Here is a 25785-nt window from a genome sequence, read left to right as displayed (position 1 = left end):
TAATTATAGGATTCTGGTGATTAAAATTCTTTATAAACTGCAATTTCAATACAAATATGAGTAATATCAAGACTGAATAGCAATGTCCCAAATAAAGTCCACAGCTAAACGTAACTTCAAAATCAACCTTATTTTATGAGTTATTATTATTAAATGGCTACAAATTCCACCAATAGCTCTTTACATTCAACCTTGTGGGCCTCTGTTTCTCAATTGAATGAGAGATTAGAGTATATGTGTAGGTCTGAATAGGACCTCAAATTCTATTTAGTCCAAGTTCTCCATCTTACAGATCAGGAATCTGAGGCATCCAAGTCCCCTTCTTGCTCCAAATTCTGTGCTACCAAAAGAGTGATTCACAACAATGTCACCCTTGAGGGATATCAGCAAACCCACTGAAAAGAGCCAGCCTGATAGAAAATGCAGTCTACCAAGTGATTGATTTGTATTCTAAAAGAAACAATTCCTAGAAATTGCTACTGGCTTTAATCTAATCTATTCTAAGAACTAACTCCAATAATTACCTCACATGTACCATTGAAAAGACATGTCATGAATAATTCGGAGACCATAAAGCCCAATCCATTTACCTCTTGGGATGTCCTTTGATGAATGAATTTGTTTGAAAGTTACATAGTCTACTTTGCATGCAAGTATATGATCCAGAGGACAAACAAGGTCACAGAATGTTAGCCAGGAAAGGAGCTTTAGCATTTACCTAATCCTGCTCCCTTCTTTCACAGATGAGGAGCCAACTGAAGTTCAGAGAAGAAGGCCATGATGTAGTAGAAAGGACAGGCCACTGAGAATAAAGAGACCCACTCTATTATCCTAGCCCTAACTCACTGTGTGGATAAGATAATTCCTGAGGTTCTTTCCAGCTTGAGAATTCTATGATTCCAGGATTTTAAGTCATTTGTCTAAGATCATACATAAGTAGTCAAATTCTAAATCATTTAGAAGATAATTCCTTAGAAAGAAAGAAATTCACAGTATAGGAAATAAACAAATAGTTAGGATGAATACTCAGACTCCATCAAGATGGGAAAAGGTTTTCAGTAATGTTAAAAGAACCAGCCAAGCTCCCATAAAAAACAGTCTCTAGCCTTCAGACTATTTAAAGCCAGCTGCTGTTCTTAGGAAATCTAAGTGATCAGCTTATCTTCATTCAACCAAACAAGATGCAAATGACAACTGGCTTTGAAATGGAGAGCCTTTTGTAGTAACTAAGCAGCATTAATAGCCTAAAACAGATTCTGACATCTTTTCAATGTGAAAAGGCTATGAACGGAACATCATAGAGGAAGGCATTTGAAAAAAAAATGAGATTTCCACATTTACCTTTAAAAATATGCAGATGAAGAAAAGATTATATATCCAACCATAATCTTTTTAAAGCTCTAACTTCTTTTAGAGGAAGCAATGAGGGTACAATAAAACTGTGGATAAACTGAGTACTTGCCTTTTTTCCATTTAGAAAGAAAGGCAAAACTCAGGGATGCTCTCCTGGTTTTACATCTTAAAATCTCATCTCTTTGCCTACAGATGTACCAAAAATTAAGCCTGGTTTGTGATACTTTCAGGACCGTTATCAATAAAAGAGACTCAGCTTAATTCCGACAGGCTTTGCATAAATAGCTATTGCTATTTTAAAAAAGATTTCTAAAGTTTATTATGATGATAATGATGATTCTGGAATCACTACTGAACCAAAAAGAGCCATGAGACATTTTGTGCCTGTTAGTTACATAGGAAAAAATGATCATTCATGTATGGTTTTTTCCCTCAGTTTTGCTTTCAGAAAACTAAGTAGTAAATCGCCTTATATTTTCAGGAGGAATTTGAAATGTGTCATGTAAGCTCTGTGAGGGGAAAACTATTTCATGTCTTCCTTTGTAGGTCTAGCACCTAGCAGGGTGACCATATTTGGTAGGAGTTTAATGCTTGTTGAACTCAAGTGAATAGGACGTAAATGAAAAAGATTTGATAAATCACTCAATTTCAAATCTAGTCTCCATTTTTGGTGCTAAGTACATTTCAGTAAAATTAAAATATTATTTAGCAGGTATCACATATCCTTACTTAAAGAGCCATTTGATACTATCTGCATATTTATGAAAAACAAGCACTGCAACAGATATATACTGCAAGGTCATCTCTCACTTCCATCTTCATTTAAATATAAATTTGGTTTCTCATGTGGAAAAAAACACCTAAAAACAAATTAGTTATTAGCCATATATGCAAAACAGTAAAGGAGGCATGGAAGGAGAAACTGAAATTCATGTTGCATTAAAAACAGTTGATTTAAAAGGGACTTGTAATGGAAACTTCCTTTTCCAGTTTGATCTCTGGTCCCTGAGAGAGAGAATAAACCCTAAGGAGGCTGTCCATCAGGGCTGTTGGTTATAAACAGGTCAATTCAGACTCTATTGAAAAAAAAATAAGGAAATAAAATAGGCATCCATCAACCAGAGAATAATTGAATAAACTGTGTTACATAACTCTAATGGAATATTTTTACAACCTAAGAAATTCTTCAAATATGAAGAATTCTAAGAAACTGGGGAAGATTTATATGAACTGATGCAAAGTAAGTAGCTAAGAAATAATACAACCGCGATCATAGAAAATCACACATCACAATTTGGATGAATGCAGTGAGCAATCTTGACTCCAGAAGACTTATCCTGAAACATAATTCATGCTTCCAAGAGATAGGGGGTAGGCTAGAGATGTGGAATAAGGTATACACTGTCAGACACAGTCATCTGTCAGTTTGCTTTACCAGACTATAAGGAATGGCAATAAATGGCAAATAATAATAAGGCAGAAAAATTCAGGGGAGAAAAACATTTTAAAAGATAATGTTAGAAAGGAACAAAAAGATTCTGGCAATAAATGAGAGATTAATGTTGCCCTGAAATAGTTACTTCTAAAAGGGGAAGATATGATAAAGATTATAGAGATTAAAATATAGGACCTAGTGATTTGTTGGATATTGTGGAAAGGGCAAAGGAGAGAGTAGAGTCTAAACTATTCCAAGTTCCATTGATGGTGATATGAAAGCAAGGAAGAGGAACATATTTTTTTATTTGATAAATTAAAATTTTTAAAAATTAAAATTTAGTTTTATTTTGTTTTTAATATGTTAAGTTTGAGAAGATGGATATACAAGTTAAGTTTGAGAAGAAGGATATACAAAGCCATTAACCCTTAGACTAGTTAAGTATTTTTGCAGTATTGCCAGGAAATAAAAATGATTGGCTTATCTTCATTCAACCAAAATTCAGTTCAAGTAGCACTTTCTACATTTTTTCCTAAGCCATCCTATCCATCCACAGCTAGTGATCTCTCTTCCAAAACAACATAGTATTAATTTAGATAGATTTTCTCTACACTTATATTGTGCAATTTGTCTTCCCCATTAGGATTTAAGATTTTTTCACTTTTGTCTCTGTACCTCCAAGGATCTAGCACAATACCTGGCACATATTGTAGGCATTTGATAAGTGTTGCTTGCTTGCTTGCAAAAAGGAGATGTCTAACAAGAAAATGGAAATACAGGTCTAGAGCTCAGGAGATAATAAATACTAGAGATATGGGTTTGAGAATCACTGAAATCCAGATGTTCACTAAGAGTAGGGAGTAGATGAGAATATCAAAGAAGAAAATTTAGGGAGAAAAGAGGTCTGAGGTTTGGAGAGAAAGTATGTTTGTAAGTAAAAGTTTCCTTGGAATTATTTTAGACTTCCTGAGATGTCCCTGAAGATAATTTCTAAAGGGTGCCTTATAAAGGATGTGGAAACAAAACTGACAATCCATGGCCTCTTCTACATATATGAGAAGGCTGCTGGAGGCCAAAAGTAGAAATTCCTGAGACCTAGGTCCCTTCATCTTTGGGTAGTTGTAGGACATGGAGGCTAACCTAATGTAGGTTCAAGAACATCTATCTAAGATACTAAGACACATATCACTGCCTAATAAAGCCAATCATTTTAGTCAGAAGGATAGATTAGCAATTGACCTTAGCAGTAATAATAATAATAATAATAAACAATTAACATTTATAGAATACTTTAAAGTATGAAAAAAGCACTTCACATATGTTATTTCATTTGATTTGAAACAATATGACAAGTGGCCAATGTTTTCACTTCCAAAATAAACTTTGGATGCTAAAGAAAAATATTAATGAAATTGTCTTTTAGATTCCACTTGCTAAAATCAATCAATAATCAATTAATAAGCACTTGTTAAGTGCTTATGATGTGCCAGAAAATGCTGAGGACACACAAAGAGGCAAAAACAGTCTCCTCAAAAAACAGGAAATGGGGGAGGGGGGTTGGAGGGTTTTTTTTTTTTAATAGACTTATCAAGATGATCTGGAATGACTATGGCTGAAGAAGTGTAGCAGTGAACATTAAGTCAAGAAAACATGGATTTTGGTCCTGATTATGGATGGCCCCAGTCAAATCATATAGCCACTCATGCCTCCATGCAACTCACTATGAATATATACTAATGGCATTTCTACCTTAAGAACTCCCCTATACCAACAAGATTTTCAGTCTAAACAGCCCCCAAAATAGTTAGAAGATTTATAAAAAGCCTGCATTCCCAAATGTCGTGCACTAATCAACTCTTCAATCTGATTTATGTTTGCCAACCACAGTAAGGACAAAGGACAAACCTTGCCATTTGTCCAAACACTTAATCTTCTCAGACTATTGTGATCAGAGGCTGATAATATAAATTAATTTATAGAACGTGCTAATAGTGCTATGTAAATGTCAGCTGTTATTATTCTTCAACTAATAAAGATGTCTTTAAGTTAACCCACAGTCACATATCTAATACCATGAAAATTGATACCCAGAAAGATGGAAATAACTTGTCTTAAGTCACAGAAATCAAAATTTAAAATGAGGTCCTCCAGAAATTAACTTTTCATGAATTATCTAATATTACTGAAATCTGTTTTCAAATGTATTATGTAAATATGACTCAGAATGTTCTTCTGAGTAGGTAGAGGGAAAGAATTAAACACCTGGAAAAGCAAAGTTAGGGATAAGTACATTGATGGGGGTAAAATTGGTTGAGCCATGGAAGTTTCCTCATCCATCACTTTCTTATGCCAATTTGATTATTAATCCATGGAGATTTCCCTTCCTTCTTAAAAATGTTAAATTTGCCCTTTTTAAATTTCCACATATTTCTTCCAGTTCTCTCCTCTGAAACCAGATAGAATGCATCCTTTAAATGATACAGTCCTTTAAATACACAAAGCCCTCTTATTCTCTCTGAGTTATCCCTCTATATATAGTTCATTTTCCAAAAGGATGAATTGTATATAAAAGATAAATGCATAAGATTTAGTGCAAAATGCCATTTAACACCTACCAGCCAGGCAAACACAGGTGAAATTGTTCCCGTCGTGTTTTTCAATTGCATCAATACAGGTCCCATTGTTCTGACATGGCTGTGCTTGGCAGGCGTTGAATTCTTCACAGAAAGTGCCCACATACTGGTCCTCACAGTCACAAGAAAAAGTTGCCTAAAATAAGAACTTGCAGTTATTATGTATGACTGTGAGTTCTTCCAAATCCCCATTTCCACTCCAAAACCCATACAGATCAACAGTATCCCCATCTATAATAAAGCTAATAACATCATTTGTAGCATTATGTATTTAAGATCTTTCTTTTAAAAACAATTTAAAAATATTAAATTCCATTAATGCTTAATTTCAAGCATTTATATTTATAATCATCTTAATCATATTTACACATTTTCTCGATTAAATAAAACAATAATGAAAGGATGTTTCATTTGAATCAAAAGTTGAAAAACAGTTTTGCTGCTTGGATACACAAATGGTGATTTTATTAGTCCAGATATCTGGTGCCTTCAAAATTTGTTAGAAAATCCAACCACTTAATTATTTTACAGCTTCTATTATTACCAGAACAAAGTAATAAGTATTTAACAAATTTGGAAATATAATTATAAATATAACAGAAAATCTTTTAAAGGATGTGAAATGAAAATGAGTAAAAACATTACCTACAATAGTCTATATTCCATCAGTTCTCAAAGTGTGGTCTAGAGTTCTTGGGGGACTCTTTCAGGGAGTTCATCAGGTCAAAAATAGTTTCATAATAATGCTAAAATATTTTAATTTCTAATATAGTAAACATCAATAGATATAACCCACATAAACAAAAACTTTTGGAGAACCGCCATAATTTTTAAGAGCCCAAAGGAGACCTGAAGTCAAAAAGTTTAAGAACCTCTAGTCTGTAAAAACATACAAAAAATATCTTGTATTTAGTATAAAGAATTAGTAAAGCTCCATGGACTTGAATATTTTTATTAAATTAATCCATCCTGAAGTTGAAGAGTTTAAAAACAAAGACTTTGAAAGCCAAGAACTGCCAATGGAAAAGAACACATTGGGGCCCTATTTAGCTTTAAAAGAGAACTGATATTGCACCCCTTGGGAAGCAGAAATATAGAATCCAAATAGACTCAGATGCCTGAAGAAAGAGAAAAGAAATATTTTAAAAGATACACTTTAAAAATGTTTGTAACAGTCCTTTTTATAGTGGCAAGGAAGTGGAAATGAATGGATGCCCAACAATTGAGGAATGACTGAATAAGCAAGAGTATATGAATGTAATGGAATATTATTGTTCTATAAGAAATGATGAGCAGACCGATTTCTGAAAAGCCTAGAAAGACTTACAGGAACTGAAGCTGAGTAAAGCAAGCAGGGCCAAGAGAACATAGTACATAGTAACAAAAAGATTATGTAATAATCAAATGTGATGGACTTGGCTCTTCTCAATTACAATATTCTTGGGATGGAAAATGACAGCCACATACAGAGAAAGAACTATGGAGACTAAATATAGAATGAAGCATAATATTTTCATTTTTTGTTTGTTTTTTCATGTTTTTTTTTCCCCTTTTGGTCTGATTTTTACTGTTTAACATGACAAATATAGAAATATGTTTAAAATAATTTCACACATTTAACCTATATCAAATTACTTCCTGTCTTGGGAAGGGGAGAGGGAAGGAGGGAGGGAGGGAGAAACACAAAGTCTTACAAAAATTAATGTTGCAAACTATCTTTACATGTATTTGGAAAATAAAATACTATTGAATTTTAAAAAAGACATACTAATCAATATATATTATATTGATCTATATTGGGATTTACATATTAGATAAGTAGTTTCCTAGCTCTAAGCTACATAGCTATTCTGATTTTTTGACATTTAAAGAAAAATAATAGAACAATCAATCATTGGAAGTTCTTCTATCCAAAAGGTCAAACAACTAATGAGAACAATATATTTAATCTACATTTTCATTAGTGCAAATGATTCAGCTGAAAATGTTATTTCCCTTTGTACATCTGATTTCCCAAGACTTTTTAAGCAGTGAATTTAATTTTTGATAAGGTATTAGATTGTTCTACACTCAACTAGGACAAGGAATGAAGGAGGCAGTAAAGACCCTCTCAAAACTCATCAGATAGTAGATTTTAATGATGACCTAAAGAACACTGGGGCTATCCTAATTTGTATTTTTGAGAGTGGATTTAGGAATGTTCAGATTTTTAAATTTTTTTCCCATTTGACTCTGTCATTGAATAATTTTGCTATGCTAATAGGCAACTTAATGAACTGTGCAGTGATACCAGTTCTCTCTTAAAAAGTCTGAAAATGACACTGATTTTGTAAGAGGCTGGTATTTTAATATCACATAGATATAGCTTTAACTCTTAGCTTCCTATTTATACTTTTTTGTGGAAATTTTCATAATTGAAAAACATGTCTAGAATAATAAGAAATTGTAGTACCCAGTTTTTCATGCTTAACTTAAAAACCAGAAGAAATTAATATTTTTCATTTCATGAAGTCTAGCATCCTTTAAATATCCCATATATCAATAATACTATCCTAAGTGAAAGGAAAATACATACAAACCTTTGCAATGCTTGGAGAAGATTTTGTTCTAGACTGACAAATTGTCTAATTCATGGGGGTTTCTCTCTTTGAAAACAAAAACATATCCTTTAAGAATCTTCCTGAGATATATTCCATAGTTCCCCATTTTTATAAACATGCACTATACAATATTTTACCTTTTCTTAATTAACCCAGATCAACATTATAAACTTCAATTGTTATATATACTTCCAATACCGAGTCTCTGGAATTGTGAGTTACTTCTCTCTTAATAGTCCTAGAAAATGATATTCTTTGTCCTAGTGTCTGTATTTTAATAGTCATTTGTTTCTTACACGTGTGCCCCTCCATGTTTGTACCTTGGTCATAAGTAATCAATTCTTGTGCACCCTCTACCCCAGAAAAAAAACTGATAATCTTTGAGAGCATATACCCACTTGGTTTATCATACTTTCTTTGCTATTGTGTTTAATTGTTTTTCATTTTTAACTAATATTTTCTCTAACAGAAAAAAAATAAAAATACTGGTGGGAGCTTATGAGCTATGGTTTTACATAATCTACAGATTATTAATTGGGAGCTAATCCACAGAACTTCCAATATTAGGGTAGTTTTTCTAGGAATACATGTGTCCAATTACAATGGAAAAAAGAAAATATCTTCTGAGAGCTCCTTTACCACTTCACACTTCAAAACTCGTCTACATCATTCTCCATCCATTATTCCTTCTTTGCTCCAGTTTCTGATAAGTACATGGCACTCCTTTTTGATGTGACCAACCCTGTTCTTTATGTCACTGATACTATCCCTTCCTACATTCTTCAAAAACTTGTTCAAAGATCTTTGCCTCCCTTACTTTTCCGTCTTTCATCTCACCTTTTCTGATGCTTCCTTCTTCAGCAAACACAAATATTCTCAGGTCTCTCCTCCCTTGTCCTTCAGCCACTCCCTTTTCTCTTTTCTCCTTTTCATAACTACACTCTTAGAAAAAGTCATCTAGACTCATTACCTCCACTTCTTCACCTCCCAGTCACTCAACTTTTTTCAATATAGCTTCCTAGCTGACCATACAATTTGAAATCACCCACTGCAAGGTTACAAATGATCTTTCAACTTCTAAATTGTCATTTCTCTGAAGCTTCTGACATCATTTGGTCAGGTAGTTAATCTCTCTTACCTAGACTTTCTCACATCACTTTTCTTGTTCCCCTACTTGTCTGACTTCTTCTTTTCATCCTCCTCTGCTAGACCATCATCTACCTCTTTCTCCTAATACACATTCCCCAGTGCCCTATCCTGAGTTGCTTCCCCTTTTCTGTCTGTGTTTTTGCAAATCATCTTGTTCTTACAGCTTCATGTATAATTTTTCATGTGTCTTCCAAATCTCTATTTCTAGTCCAAATTCTTTCCTCTACTTCAGTATCACATCTCCAATTGTGTCATGGATATCTAAATTCTCATTAGTATCTCAAACGATACATGTTAAGATGAAATTAGCTACATCTTCCTCTAACCCTACCCTTTCTCCAAAGTTCCTTCTTTCTATTGTGGGTACTACCATTCTTCTAGTCCCCTGGGTTTATAACTTTAGAACTATCCAAAACTCATCACTTCTTCATCTCCTAATACCCAATCCACTTCTAGGTCTTACTGATGCTGCCTCTCTAACATATCTCATAGAATACCCTTCTTTCTACTCATAAACTCAAATCTTAGTTAAAGGCTTCATGCCTGAAATCTAGACTATGAACATAACTTCTTACTTAATCTCCATACTTCTAATCTTACCTTTCTCAAATCCAGCTGGCAAAATAATTTCAATTCTAACCAAATTCTGACCACCTCCTTTTCTCATCTCTCTAGTAACCAATATGCTCTTCTTTCTTGAATTTAAGTTCTGTGAGGGCAAGGGTTGTTGTTGGGGTTTTTTGGGGTTTTTTTTGTATTCACAGCAACCATCACTGTGATTTACTTATAGTAAAATGTTTAATAAATGGGAAGTTGAATTGAGTTTCCAGACTAAATAAAAACAAACCACTGGAAGCTCCTTTCTTCAGTCTCTTGTAAAAACCCATAGAATCTCCTGTCAATAATCTTGAATCACTTGAAAGCAGATCCAGCCTAGGAATAAACCTTGTTACTTCCAATTATTGCCTAAAGCCACCATGACCTTGGTCACATATCAAAAGTACAACGAGACATCCCACTTACTCTATACAAGTAAAAAATAACCAGTCTAATCCAGAGGAATTCTAGCCCCACTTTGGGCCAAAAACAAATTTATTTGGGACTAGAAACAACAGTATTCTTCCCTGGATGGAGTTTATCAATGTAACCCTCATCTAAGGCTCTCAGACTAGCATTACTCTTACAGACAGAAAAAGTCTAAAACTTCCCTATCTCTCTTTGTGTTTTGTCAGACCAACATTCCCAGACTACTTGCAAGATGGGAACTTGTTGCATCCACATTTTCTAAACTCTGAGCTCTGTGAAGATGGGGTGATTTAAGGATTTCTCAGCTGAGTAACAATCATTCTCATTTGGTCATTACTTACTTGGTATTTAATGTGACTCTAATGGTATAACTGATAAAAGAAGGAAAATGTTTGCAAAAGAAATGTGGCCCAATTTGATTTTTTAAAAGATAGTTTCTAGGACTGAAATTACTTTCCACTGACAATTACAAAAACCCAGATAACCATTTTAATGGTAATAAATGGTTTCATCTTCTTAAGGCTAATTTAAAATTATTTCACAAAGTCAAAAGACCACTCCAACATATTCACTTATAAGGCCTGACTTTGTCATTGGGAATTCTTACTAAGCATGGATTTTGCACTACCCTTACAGAAAGGCAAAAGGAGTCACTTAGACATCAGAATTCAATGAGGGTCTTAGGATTTTGTTTATAACATAAAATTGTCCATGAATTTCTTTTCCAGAGCAGCTGAAATTTAGCTATAAAATATTGCTTCCTCCTGAGAATACAATATCCTTAGGAACAATGAGCCAAGTCAAAGGAAAACTCACCACACTGCTTGGAAAGAAACAATACTGAGATGAACTTCCCTAACGTACATTAAAGGACTCCAAGAATTCTTTCCTCCTAGCTGGATCTCTGGTTTGCATTGTTCAGTATATACATAATTTAAATTGTATGCCCCTCTAGTTTTTAAGCCATGCTTGTCTCCCATCCATGGTTCTTTTCCAAGGCTAAGTCTTCATTCTATATCTCCGAATCCTTCACTGCAAAAGCAGCATCTAATTAAAAAAGCAAACTTGAAATATGGAGAGCAGAACATATATACACAATAAATCCATAGCTTGCATTCATGAATTCATGCCATTCATTTTTTGGCCTTAAATGTTAAATTTTAAATAATGGCAGCAATAATGAGAGTAGGTGCCCTTTCCTTTCAAAGGACATGGAGATTTACTTTATTTTTCATGATACAGGTAAGTAAATGTCTTTTAGGAAAAACACAACAATCTTTTTTAAAATATTGAGGCATGGGCAGGAGAAAGAGTAGGGAATTTTTCTGCAAACCTTAGCTGCTGATATTAGCTGAGCTGAGAGAACTAGAAGCCATCTCCAGCTAGATTCAAACCCTTTCTGTGGGGTCAAGATGAAAGTCAAAGACAAGAGGCAGTTTGTGTAGAGAGAACAATGAACCCAAGATCTAAGCTAAAATTCCATTCTTATCACTTAGTCTAACATCTTTATTAAATTAGAATATTTTTGTAAGTTATTTGTAAAATAATTTATTTATAAATTAACTTGTTTGTAAAATTAGAATAATAATACCCACATTAATCAAGAATCGAATGATGTAGTACCAAAAAGTCCAGCCTAAGGAAGGCAGCATAGTAAGAGATTTGCAGACATAAAATATGGGTTGAAAACCTATTTATGTAATCTTAGGCAAGTTACTGAATCTCAGCATCTCCCTCTTTAAAGTTATTGTTGTTTTTTCATAGTTCTTGAAGAGGACCATAATATCAGGGAGTAATGCTATGACAGGCAAGCTTACTGAATTTAAGTGAAAAAGAACTGTTCAAAGTCACCTGCAGGTAACTTTCCCCTCCAGGACCACTGGGGTCCACTGGCAAGATATAGATCATAGTGAGCACTTAATAAATCCTTCTTTCCTTCCTTTCTTCCTTTTTTATTTCCTTCTTTCTTCCTTCCTTCCTAACTTCCTTCCTTCCATCTTTACTTCTTTCCTTAGAATTGGCAAAACCTGGGTTTAAATTCTGTTTCTGATCTATACTAGCTTTGTAACCAAGTCCCTGAACTTCTCAGTACCTCTGGGTAGAGAGGAGTGGCTGATCTGTTCAGAAGAGAGGTTGGTTGTTGCCTTTCATTCTGGAAGAGGACCAAAATGACATCACTATGTTAGAATACAGTCACAGTATGTCTTACTGTGGCTGATCAGATCTATATGAGTTCAGAATGCTCTACCACAAGTCAGATAGAAATAGTCCCTAGGAATATTTAGAGTGGACTCTCTACCTTTGCCCATCTCCTGTTTTTCCTGAGCTAATTCAATTCTGCTTTGCTCATAGATCCCAGCACCTTCTCCAATGAGGGCACACTGAGGGCTTGGTAGTCCTGTGTCAGTCTCCCATGTCATACAATCAATTCTAAAGTTCTTAGGAGAGGTCTTGAAAGTATCCTTATATTGCTTTTTCTGACCACCTTGTGAGTGTTTGTTCTGTGTGGTTCTCCATAAAAATAATCTTATGGGTTTTCATACAGGAGTTGCCTTCCTTTGCCAAAAAAAAAAAAAAAATCAGAAGTTTGTTATATCCCAAAGAGATCTTAAAGAAGGAAAAGGGACCTATATGTGCAAGAATGTTTGTGGCAGCCCTGTTTGTAGTGGCTAGAAACTGGAAACTGAGTGGATGCCCATCAATTGGAGAATGGCTGAATAAATTGGGATATATAAATATTATGGAATATTATTGTTTGGTAAGAAATGACCAACAGGATGATTTCAGAAAGGCCTGGAGAGACTTACACGAACTGATGCTGAGTGAAATGAGCAGGACCAGGAGATCATTATACACTTCAATAACAATACAATATGATGATCAATTCTGATGGACCTGGCCATCTTCAGCAATGAGATGAACCAAATCAGTTCCAATGGAGCAGTAATGAACTAAACCAGCTACACCCAGCGAAAGAACTCTGGGAGATGACTAAGAACCATTACATTGAATTCCCACTCCCTATATTTTTGCCTTCCTGCCTTTTTGATTTCCTTCACAGGCTAATTGTACAATATTTCAGAGTCCAGTTCTTCTTGTACAGCAAAATAACAGTTTGGTCATGTATACTTAGTTTGTATTTAATTTATACTTTAATATATTTAACATGTATTGGTCATTCTGCCATCTAGGGGAAAGGGTGGGGGGAAGGAGGGGAAAATTGGAACAAAAGGTTTGGCAACTGTCAATGCTGTAAAATTACCCATGAATATAACTTGTAAATAAAAAGCTATTAAATTTTTTTTAAAAAAATCAGAAATTTGGACAAAAAAAATCCTTAGAGAATTATTATAAGGCTCAGGTAAGATAACATACATGAAACCTTAAAGCACGAGCTATTGTCATATTAAGTTTTTCTATGTAAGCATTCTCAATTCCAATAAGCAAATGAGCCAATGCAATACAGATGACAATCCCTGTGTAACTAAACTAATGATCTCAGAGAGTTGTTGCAATGGAACATTATTCTGCCCCTCAAAAGACAGATTTTCTGGCCTATACGCAAAATCTTCCCAGATTTGCTTCTGAGAATTCAGAAGAGTCACCATTTTGCCACAATGATTGAATTTTAGTAGAGGTATTATCCTTACCATTTGGAGTACTTAAAGATAAAAGTTCAATATAATCACTTTAAAAAATGTTTAGTTTTGCTTCTCTTGCTACTGAAATTCTTTCACCAGCCACTGGATTCTTTGCAAAATTTTCAACTGCCCTCAATAAAACAACGTTTTCTTTCTAATGCAAATGAGGAACTCTTGAAAGAAAAATAAAGACCCCCTCCTAAATGTAGCTAGCTGGCATCCCATACTGTTTAATTATTTTTAATCTACATTTTTAACTGATCAATGATTTCCTAGCAAGTAAGGTTTCATCAAATGGAAATGTTTTCCAGGATAGAAAAAAAGCCAAATATTCATTTTTTAAGCAAATGAGCCAATGCAATTAAAGATGCAAAATTAGTAATAAAGGAAGAGGCAAGCAGGAATGAGACTCATTTCCAAATACTCCATCTTTTTAACTCAGGTTCACCCAAAGAAAAGAAATAGGAACTTTAATGTGTCAAATTATGGGAAAGGGTGGAGAAATCGCAAACACTATTACTTATTGCAGAAACGACCTGATGATTTTTTTCCTTTTGCTTTTCAATTGCAGAAATTAAGGAGATTCTATCAGATTCTATCTAGACTATGAATTTCCAGAAAATAATGATGAGTGTTCATTATATTGTTAGGTAAAAAAGATTAGGTTTCACTATATTTTTTGTATGCTGCATCAGTCTGGATACAGACTACACTACTAAAATGATATCTCTTTGAAAGGGAAAAAATGTAAATATTTAAGCTTATTATAGAAAAGCATCTTATTAAAATGTCTTTTTGATGTGGAAGATGTTAGGTTTGGGGTTGGTTCTTTTTAACATTTTTAATATTCTCTCTTCCATTCAACAAATTTTTTTTAGTATCATTATTCTCATGATCATCATAAAAACAGTAAAAATTATGAAAATGAAACAAAAAATGGAATTAAAGGTCACACTTATCATAAAATCTTTTTTTTGCTCAGCTAATTGGGGTTAAGTGACTGGGGTTAATTGGCCAGAGTCACACAGCCAGGACGTATTAAGTGTCTGAGGCCAAATTTGAACTCAGGTCCTCCTGACTTCAGGTCTGGTGCTCTGTACACTATACCAACTATCTGCCCCACTTCTCATAAAATCTTAACAAAGCTAAAAAGTGAGAAAAGTTGGTATCTGGCTATTCCCAGTGTGCTCCTGGCATTCTCTTTTCAGCATATTACTGTCCTTGCCTTCCTCCTTTTTCCACCAGAATTCTCATCCTATCTGCCTAATTGTTATCTTTTCTGCAACAAATTTGCTACCACATGTCTGATCACTCCCAAACAACATTCCATGACTCCAGCCTACCTTGCCCAATTAAACATACTTCTGGTAAATCCAAAACTTGGAATTTTTTTCTCATTTTTGTATTGATTTCCTATTTCCCCAAAATAATTGGGAGAAGAATTTGGTTGCAGTGATACTACCAAGAATAGTAAAATTACAGCAACTGTATGATAAAAGGGGATGGCCCATTTCCAGTAATAAATACACATATAGTATGTATTTATTAAAGGTTGATTGAATTTCCACAGAGTTGGACAGTATCTCTTCAAGTGAATGAAAAGAAAAGCAAATACCACATGAGAGGTATCACAAAGATATATCCCTTGGGCTGGATGAAGAAGTGGGTTCATACCACATGGCACAAAAAGGCCAGAGCACAATGAGTCTAAAGGTACATAAAAGCTTTCTCTGCACTACTATAAGGAGGAAGTTCTCTCATATTTTGATGTTATCAGTGGGTCTTGGGCCCCTATCTTCTCTTATCCATTAAATGTAAAACTGATCCATAAGGATATTTTCAAGTTATTAAAAATAAAATATTGATAACAATAATTACCTCTCACAGATAAGTTATTTGTTGAGATACAACATTTCTGTTGACAATAGTTTCAAAAACTATGTTACAGAAGGAGCAATTTGTAATAGATAAACCTTGCTTAATTAGCTCTTCAAACAAAAGGGCATAGCTAAACTGCATCTGCAGCACTAAGTAGAACCACCAGCCCCTTTGTATTTTAGGATTCACCTAAACCTACATCTTTCTAACTTAACAGTATCCATTGTAGATATATTTTTTTAATTTGATTTTACCCTGGGTACAAAGAAATTCAATTGAATTCAATTCAATAAAATTTAACAAACTCTCCTAGCATACAGAACATTGTGCTAGTTTCTAGGAAAGATACCAAGATAAAATAAGAAATGGTTCCTTTCCATTTGGATCAGAAGTTAGTTGGTAGGGTGAGGATCTGAAAAATAGTATTGCCCTTTTTTATCACTGTCTTTCATACACACACACACACACACACACACACACACGCAAAAGAGAACAAAACAAATCCATCAGTGAAGTGTGGATAAAAGTATAACCTGAGATTTCTTCTTTTAACTTAGGTCCAATAAGGCCAAATTTTCATAGTTCAACACAAGACATTTTTTTCCTATGTGCAATTACATTTAGTAGATGATTGGCAACATAAATATAGGTTGAGGGATTATTGAAAGTCAGATATGTCATTATATTTTTCCATTAAATAAATTGCACACTACAGTTTCTACCTGTTTCCTGAGTCCTCTATGCTATTTCCTTTTCCATCATTTCTTTTATCTGAATAAGAAACAAAAATGCTTGGCAGTTTATGAAATAAAGGGAGAGAGAATTATTGGAGTACAGAAAAATATGAAAAAAAAATTTTCAAATATATTTTTAAACTATCTGAATTTAGTCACTTTTTCCCTTGCTACAAATATTAACACTTAAGTGTTCTTGATGGTTTTAAATGTAAAGTACAAGGAGCACTATACGGGATTCAAAGAACCATGCTATGCTTGCAATCTATCTGACAATAAGTGCTATTAATGTAACATGTCTAGAATAAGTACAAGTGACTGTTACAAGGTATCTCTACATTTCCTGATTTGGCACTGTATATAATAGAGCTCAATGGCCCACATTTGATTATTTTCCCCTAATCTTTTGAGAATAGTTATTGCCTCACTCTCTATGAATGAAAAGAAAACTGATTTGGTCTATTATTATCTTTTTATATTCACAATATCTTCTGGCCCAGGATTCAATCACAAAGGTACCTCAATGAAACACAATAAGCAGATATAAAGCAGTTACAGAAGAATTGCAGATGATCTAAATAGGATCTTCTATTATATACGCCTGGAACCAGAATCTCCAAACTTACACAACTGATACTGCTGCAGGCAGAACAAAGACTGAATTTTCATTAGCCAATTTCTCATATGATGAGATATCCCTTTAACAAAATATAAGCTCCCTGAGAGTCTTACTTTTGTATTTATATTTCCAAAACCTAGCATAACAGATGCTTAATAAATCCTTGAAGTGAAGGAGGGGGAGACACACACACAGACATTCTCTCTCTGACAGAGACAGAGAGGAATAGAAGAAAGAAGGGAGGGAAGGAGGGAGAGAAGATGAAAGAAATTCCCTTAATTATCTTTTCAGTTGGCAGGAATATGACAACCTAATCCTTTCCCAATTACCCCCTGATACATGACAGCTGTTGCCCATAACTGAGCAAGATATCAAAAATTACAAGCAGCAGGGCAGGGAACAGGAACTAGGTATAGACTGGGAATAGAAAGGCTGAGATTATCAACCTCTTTGGTTCCAAACTTGGCATTCTCCAGACTTGAATAGTGAGATAAAGAAAGAAAAACTACCATGGGCTGGTTGCAACACATGCACATAACTGGTCTAAAGAGCCCAGATTTGGAATTCATCCGTATTGAGTCTGAGCAACGAAACTCAAGGACTGAATCTGAAAGGTTTATATATGAAAGGCCACTCCACACCTTCTTAATGACAAGATGAATCTTTTTTCTAGAATTGAATCATCAAGTTATAAGTATCTTCAAATGCAACACTATTTGACTGGAAGGGCAGTTATATAAAACTTGGCCTTTGAAAAGGTATGTCTGTCTCAGAACTTAAGAGTTTCTTGACTGTTCTGTTCTTTCCCCTTTCCTTGCTTCTACTTCCCCTTCCTTTTTGGTGTTCTTCACATAAATACATACTTAGACTTTAATATACGGGGGGGAAATTAAGAGGCATTTGTTTTTATTGATAAATTGTAGTGAATGAATAGATGAAGGAAAAAACTTTAAGAACTTTGCATATGCCAATCATTGTATTTGATACTGTGATATGAATTTTTAAAATGGAGATAGTCTATGTTCTAAAGGAGCTCATACTCTTATTGGAGGAAAAATTCATAGATAAGACTTTGATTGCAGGGTAGATGGAAAGGTCCACATGTCCTAAATTAAAAAATATATATTTTTTTCAGTGACAGTACAAGAAGGGGACCTTAAGATCCAGACCATACAATAGTCCCTTGAGAGATTTGGTGATCATAGATGTAGGGCAAATAGTAAAGCCCTGAAAATATTAGGATGTTGTAACAAATAGAAAGATCTGATAGTCCTCCACTTGACCAGAAAGCTTGTAATTGATGATTCCCAAGCATCTCTCTCACCCTCCCACTCAATGTGGTTTGAGTATTTAGGGACATGAAAGAGGCTTTCCTGCTTCCCAGAAATCTGACTGAAGTCTGGATGGTCATGGAAGTGGAACAGGGAAGAGGAAAGCAAAGGAAATATGATTCCCAGGGGAGCAGAGATATAAGATCTATTGCAAGAAAATCCATATTTCTTATGTTCTAAAATATGAACTCTTCCCCAAGAACAAGGTACAAGAGGGAGCTATCAGTAGATGGAATTGCTTTTAATTGAGCCAAGCAAATTTTCATATAAAAAAGTACTGGACTTAATAGTTTTAATAAGTTATTCATCTTTGACAACAGAGAGAAGTCTATTTCCTAGTCTCTCATCCCTCTGCTCAAGAAATACAAATTAACAATTACCTATCCACTAAATGACAATACAATCTTAGATTTAGAGTATAAGGAACCTTGCCCATTGTCAAGACTAAAACTGCAGCCTACAGATGAAAAATCTGAAGAAGCTAAGTGCTTTGCCCAAGATCACATAGGTAGGATCATCAAAGATAGGGTGTAAATCGTCCTCCAGAGCCAATGCTTCTTTTCATCATGCCATAGAATTGATAGTATAGTCAAGATTTCCTAATATCATTACAGCTTATTCAGTCTCGAACCCACAGGTTAATACTGAAGAATTCATTTGGGTATGTAAAACTGAAGTCTAAATTTTCATTAGGTTTTGTTTGTAGAAATTACAGTCCCCAGCTTAATCAATGCATTCCTGTTTTTACTAAATCTACAACCTCCCAGATTGAAATAATAACAGCCCAAGAGATAGAAGGATCCCATAGCTCATTTTAATGAAACCCTCTTGGTGACCACTTAGAGGCTAATCATGTTCATTGTCTTGTTGCTGCAGGAAAGGCTGGCTACACTGGTAAATGTATTTCTCTAGGGTAGTTAGATATTCTGTAAGCATCCAAATATCACCCACGAGAAACCCACCAAAATGTCTAGCCCAGCAGCAGAAAAGGAACAGTGCCAATGAACAGGGTCACTCTGCTTTGCTTTCAAATTAAATTTTTATGTCTCTGACTGTTTACTTCTATCCCATCAAGTCTCTTCAGTTTTCTTGGTTGAAGATTTAACCCTATTCTTTTACGTTCCCTGAGTAAAAATTACGACCATGAGAACTACCTTTTTTCACATCCAACTTTTTTATTTGGTATTAAATTACCTCTTGACTAATCCATCACCCCATAACCATTAAAATGATTGCAATCTATTATAATTCTTATTTGTTGTTCACAATTCAGTGGCTAGAATCTTGATTTCAGGTACTTATTCTATACTTATTCTACGGGAAAGGAATGCCATTAAATAGCTGTGTGACCTTGAGCAAAGCATTAACCTCTTAAGATCTACAAATTGAGAGTTGGTATAATATCTTTAAACTCTTTCCAGCTCTAAAGGTCTATGAGTCTATTAATTCAAAATGAGTTCATAATCATATGATAAATTAATCTGCCACGCTCTATAATATATACTATAATAAACAACATACTTCAACATTGAATCATTTTCTTCTCAAATGCTTATTGCTATTTTGTGTGATAATGCTTATGATGTTCTATTATTCTCTTCCATAATGTGTCACAAGGAAGCTTGTGCTTTAAATGAATGGTGTTCTTAACTGACAGAGCTCTCTGTTTCAAGATTAGGTATTTGCTAGAAGTGGCCATTTTTAGGTTCCATCTACCTTTCTGCCTCCTTGTTGCAATGACTATTTTACATAAATTAAGCTAATTTCAAAAATCATAGAACTGTAGCATCATATGGTTACAGGTATACAACTGGAGAGGACATATGATACAGTGGGAAAGGCAGTGAATTTGGTATCAGATATCCCTGGTTCAAATCCTGTGTGAGCCTGAGCCAGTTACATAAAATCTCTGGCTTTCAGTTTCCTTTTCTGTTAAAAAAAAAAAAAAAAAGATGAGAGCCAGATTAGAGGATCTCAGAGGTCTCTTTTAGTACTAAGTCTATGATCCTTCTAGTTCAGTTTACTCATATTGTAGAAAAGGAAAATGAGGAGGTCTAGGGAATTTAAATGATTTGCCCAGAATCATACACTCAGTAAACAGTGATAGAATCAGTGTCTTTACTTCATTTCCCTAATTTTAAAAGATCATGTTAGAGCTGCTGTAATTCCAGGCAACATCTCTTTTCTCTCCCTAGCTTTCTTTTGGTTTGGTGTTTATTTGGACCTACACATTACCCAACAATGTCTGAATAAATGAATATGGCTAATTTTGAAATTTGTAACTAATCATTTTATATCTGTTAAGATGTAGTCATTTTTATTTTTTTTATTTCATTCAAAGAACTCACCAAAGTTTGACACATTAATTTCACTATTAGCACTCTTAATATGCAATATTTGTTCATTGAACAACATTCAATACCATACTGTAGGAAATGAAAAACATCCCTATTGACATCTTCACTATAAATGAAAATATAAGACATAAAGAAATTGTAGTTAATTGAAAAAATGGCTAGCAGATTTTCTGTGAAAAGGTGAAGAGAAGAATTGGAAAAGTTAGTTTCTTTGTACACCAAATTCAATAGGAAATATCATTTCATGGTATACGAGATCATTTTCCCTCATAGTGCTCAACAATCCATCCTAAAGATGCTTGCTATTTTTTAATCAATCAACAAGCATTTATTAAATACCTACATTGTATCAGATGCTGGTACACATTCAGATACCATGATCAAAATAAAACAACCCTGTTATTGATTACTTTAATTTCGGCAGCCACTCAAAACTTCAGAGCTGATTTTCCATTTAAATACAGCTTTGCTAAGATATATGTTTTCTAAATTTGCATTCTCCAGAGAAAATGAAATATATAGTTCCCCTAAAACCTACTTCTTTTCATAGAAGCATTTCAAGACACTAAAAGATAAGATGGGTAGTAGTTACTAAGGGAGATGGGCAAATATTTGATTCAATTGACACAATAGAGGTTCTCTGGATACAGCATATTGATAAAAGCCATTTTCTACCTCAATAGGATTAAGTTTTATTTTAATTTTTTATTAAAGCTTTTTATTTACAAAGCATATGAATGGGTACTTTTTCCAACATTGACCCTTGCATAATCTTTTGTTGAAAATGTTCTCCTCCTTCTCCCTACCTCTTCCCCTCACTGGCAGGTAGTCCAATACATGTTAAGTATGTTGAAATACATGTTAGATCATTATATATGTGTGTGTGTATACACACACATACACACACACACACACACACATATACACACATATATTTATATAGTTATCCTGTTACACAAGAAAAACCAGATCAAGAAGGAAGAAAAAGAAAAACTGAGAAAAAACATAATGCAAGTAACAACAGAGAAAGTGAGAATGCTATGTTGTGTTCCACACTCCATTCCCATGGTTCTCTTTCTGAGTATAGATGGCTCTCTTCAACACTGCACAAGTAGAACTGGTTTGAATCATCTCAATATTGAAGAGAGCCACGTCTGTCAGAATTTATCATCATATAGTCTTGTTGTTGCCTTGTATAACGATCTCCTGGTTCTGTTCATTTCACTTAGCATCAATTCATGTAAGTCTCTCCAAGCTTCTCTGAAATCATCCTGCTGATCATTTCTTATAGAACAATAATATTCCATAATATTCATATACCATAATTTATTCAGCCATTCTCCAATTGATGGGCATCCACTCACATTCCAGTTTCTTGCCACTTCAAAAAGGGCTGCCACAAACATTTTTGCATATACAGGTCCCTTTTCCTCCTTTAAGATCTCTTTGGAATATAATCCCAGTAGAAACAGTGCTGGGTCAAAGGGTATGTACAGTTTGATAACTTTTTGAGCATAGTTCCAAACTGCTCTCCAGAATGGTTGGATCCATTCACAGTTCCACTAACAATGTATGTGTCCCAGTTTTCCCACAACCGCTCCATTGTCTTCCCCATTTGTCATTATCTTTTCCTGTCATCTTAGCCAATTTGACAGGTGTTTAGTGATATCTCAGAGTTGTCTTAATTTGCATTTGTCTGATCAATAATGATTTGGAACACCTTTTCATGTGGCTACAAATAGTTTCACTTTCATCTGAAAATTGTCTGTTCGTATTCTTTGACCATTTGTCAATGGGAAATTGATTTGAACTATTATAAATTTGAGTCAATTCTTTATATATTTTAGAAATGAGGCTTTTATCAGAATTAGGATTAAGTTTTAATAAAATAAACTGAGAACAATCTGAGGTAATATAATTAAATTTAGTATTGGAATCCAGGAAGATATGGGTTGTAATTTTACCATTTTTTTATTTATTTCTTCTGGCCTTTTAAAAAATAAGTAATCCAAAACAAGTATCCTTTGAAAGGAATGTATAATCTGGAAACAATTAAAATGTTTATATTGTTGTTGTTGCTATTGTTCAATCATATCTGACTCTTTGTAACTCTATGCACCCTAGCACACCAGACTTTTCTATTCTCCACCATCTCTCAAAATATGTCCACGTCCATGTCCATTATTTCCATGGAAATAATCCATCTCATCCTCTGCCATCCCCTTATCTTTTAGCAATTAATTTTTTCCTAACATTGGGGTAGAATTAGAAGCTAATTTCTTCCAAAGATAGTTCCACAGACCCAAACAGAATTGTATTCTATGTCCTAGTAGTAGAATTAGGATCAAAAATTGAGGAATTCTGACCACTAATTCCTTTGCACTGTTTATGATACCACATAACAAAAATTGTATTCAATCCAAGTACAACTAGATGGAACAGAGGATAAAACAATGGGTCTGTGATTTGTAGGACCAGGGTTCAGGACAAAGGAGTATGCGAAATATATCAAGAAAAAAAGTACAATACCCATTCTAATGGCAACTTTTATTGATATGACAAAGATTCTCTCTATATAGCAAGCTGATAAAAAAAAAAACTTTCCTACTCAATAGTATTAAATTTTGATGATATAAACTAAAAAACAATTTGAGGTAATGGAACTAAGTGGAAGCCAAGAAGACCTGGTTTCTAATTCTGCCTCGGCAGAACTATGTGACTCTGGTAGAGTCATTTAATGTTTCTTCAATGTTTCCTTGTATGTAAAATAAGGAACTCAGACTTGATGTTTTTCTTGATTTTTTTGGTAGCTCAAAATCAATGATCCTGATTTCCTATTAACATGAGCTATTTTAAAGAAATATAATTTGGAATAGTGTGAATTCTATTCCACTCATTAAGCCCTACCTGTACAATTATCCAGATCTTTCTTTTTTTGTAGCCTGGTGAAAGCAGGTCTCTTTTCTCCAGCTAAGTGGCAATAGTAATAAGGCTTTTATGTGATTCTTCATTGACCCAATCAAAGTCAATTGTGAGTTTCAGAGCCTTTAGTAATCCTTAATTAATGGATGTTATTGGATTTTAAAAAGCAAAACACCCATGCCCTTGAGCTGTTTTAACCCAACGGAGCTAATGTTAAACAATTACTTATATCAATTCTGCCTTATTAGCTTCACATTGATCTAAATCATCTTGAATGTAATGTTCTATGTTTGGGTGAGGTGTATTGTGAATGGTTCTTAATGTGGAAAGTCAGAAGTGTATTAATATTGCCTACATGGGAAAGTCTATGCTACTTGCATTATCATCGATTTCATCCATCTAAAAAAGACTGTTATGAGTGGCTTGAACATCAGCCAAAGGTAAATAAGGCTCCACAAATGGAGTAGCTATCAGAGTGTAATTCTATTGCTAACATTCTCAGCCTAAGCTTGGGAGCTCCCTTCCAACAAGTTATTTTTGTATTTTTGTTTTGCAATACAGAGTCAGGATTGTCTTAATTTTCTGTTTGTAGCACCCCCATATGTACTTACTAAGTACTTTATTCATTTCTCCTATTCTAAAGAAGTTTTACTGAGGTTCAGATGGGTCATGAATAAAACATTCCCCAAACATATGGCAAAAGGCCCATCCTAAAAGGATTAATCTGGATTATGAGGCAGTTCTGTCCTTTAAAATCTGTATTACAGAATACTGCTGAATTCATCCTACTCCCTTTCTGTCCATCTGTAGGTGTTGTAATGTCTTTACCATATTCTTATTTCATCATCATCATCAACAGAAGCATTTAAACTTACATCTTCTAAAGATGCTAAATTGGATGTTTTATGAAGAAAACTAAAAGGGAATCTCTTTCTAAGAATTTATGGTCTAATTCAATTGGCATTATAGCATGAATGGAAGCCATGTTGGCAATGGTATAGTGACACAGTTTACAGGAGGTAAATAAAAACATATATGATACTTATTGTATAGATGAGACAAGTAGCACAAAGAGTATTTTGCAAAGAAAAAATTATAGGAAATAAGCTTTTAGGCAGAATGAGGTCCTAGGTGGGAAAGCCAATAGCCCTGCTACAGCTAAAATAGACATGGCACCACAGAGAAGCTGGATTTTCACACAGTCTATGAATGATTACTAAATGAGGTCAAGTTGGTTCCAGAAGGAGGAGGACATTTCCAGTGTGGAACAAAACAGGAAGAATAGCTTTGAACCACAATGTGAGAATGACTCACTAGGAAATACTAGGTAAACTATCAGTTCTTCAACTTTGGCTCCAAATGTTTTCCTTTGCCAAAGTTCCCTATGATAGCTCCATAATATACGCGATTATCTTACAAGGAACATAGATCCTTGACCTATCCCTACCCACCTCCCTATATATGGAACCTTGCTATTTTTTTTATACAAGACAATATGTTCAAAAATCAACATGATTTAGAGTGGAAAGAAAGTATCCCTTCTTCTTCAACTCATCAAGAGAATGAGAACTATTAAAAGATAATACAAAGATAATAATCATTAACATTTAATATTTTCAAAGCCTGTTAAAATATTATCTCACTGAATCTTCATAACAGCCTTGGAATATAGGTGCTATTTTTATCCTCATTTGACAGTTGGAGAAACTAGAGCAGACAAAGGTTGAGAAACTTGTACAGAATCACAATGCTAGTAAGTGTCAAAGATTTCAACAAACCTAAAGCAAAGTGGTTGGGTTTCACTACAAATAGGAAAAAGTCACAGTGTGCCAAATTCTATAGAATTTCAGATATCATTTATTCCAGTCTGACTCCTTTCATCTTATAGATGAGGAAATGGAGGTGCACAGAGTGGAAATGACTAGCCCAAAATGATATGAAAGCTTGAATGGAAATACCAATCACTTGATTTCCAAGCCAATGCTTTTGCCTTATAGTATTACTTTCTTGATTTGGGTCGTAAAGGTCCTTGCTGTTCATTATTTATAAACTAACTCCTAATAAATACCCTTTCTTCTCTATGATTTCTTTCCAGAACAGCTACAAG

General features: G+C 34.2%; 1 protein-coding gene across 1 annotated transcript in view; it reads right to left on the bottom strand.

The window, feature by feature from the left end:
• DNER (delta/notch like EGF repeat containing) overlaps positions 1–25785 on the bottom strand; it is a 330352-nt gene that overhangs the window by 111143 nt on the left and 193424 nt on the right. The window contains exon 6 of the mRNA XM_051983379.1: positions 5404–5557. Coding sequence (XP_051839339.1) covers positions 5404–5557 — 154 coding nt within the window. The remainder of the gene's footprint in view (positions 1–5403; positions 5558–25785) is intronic.

This window comes from Antechinus flavipes, chromosome 3 (assembly GCF_016432865.1).
Source record: "Antechinus flavipes isolate AdamAnt ecotype Samford, QLD, Australia chromosome 3, AdamAnt_v2, whole genome shotgun sequence".
NCBI lineage: Eukaryota > Metazoa > Chordata > Mammalia > Dasyuromorphia > Dasyuridae > Antechinus > Antechinus flavipes.
This window is presented reverse-complemented; position numbering and strand designations above follow the sequence as displayed.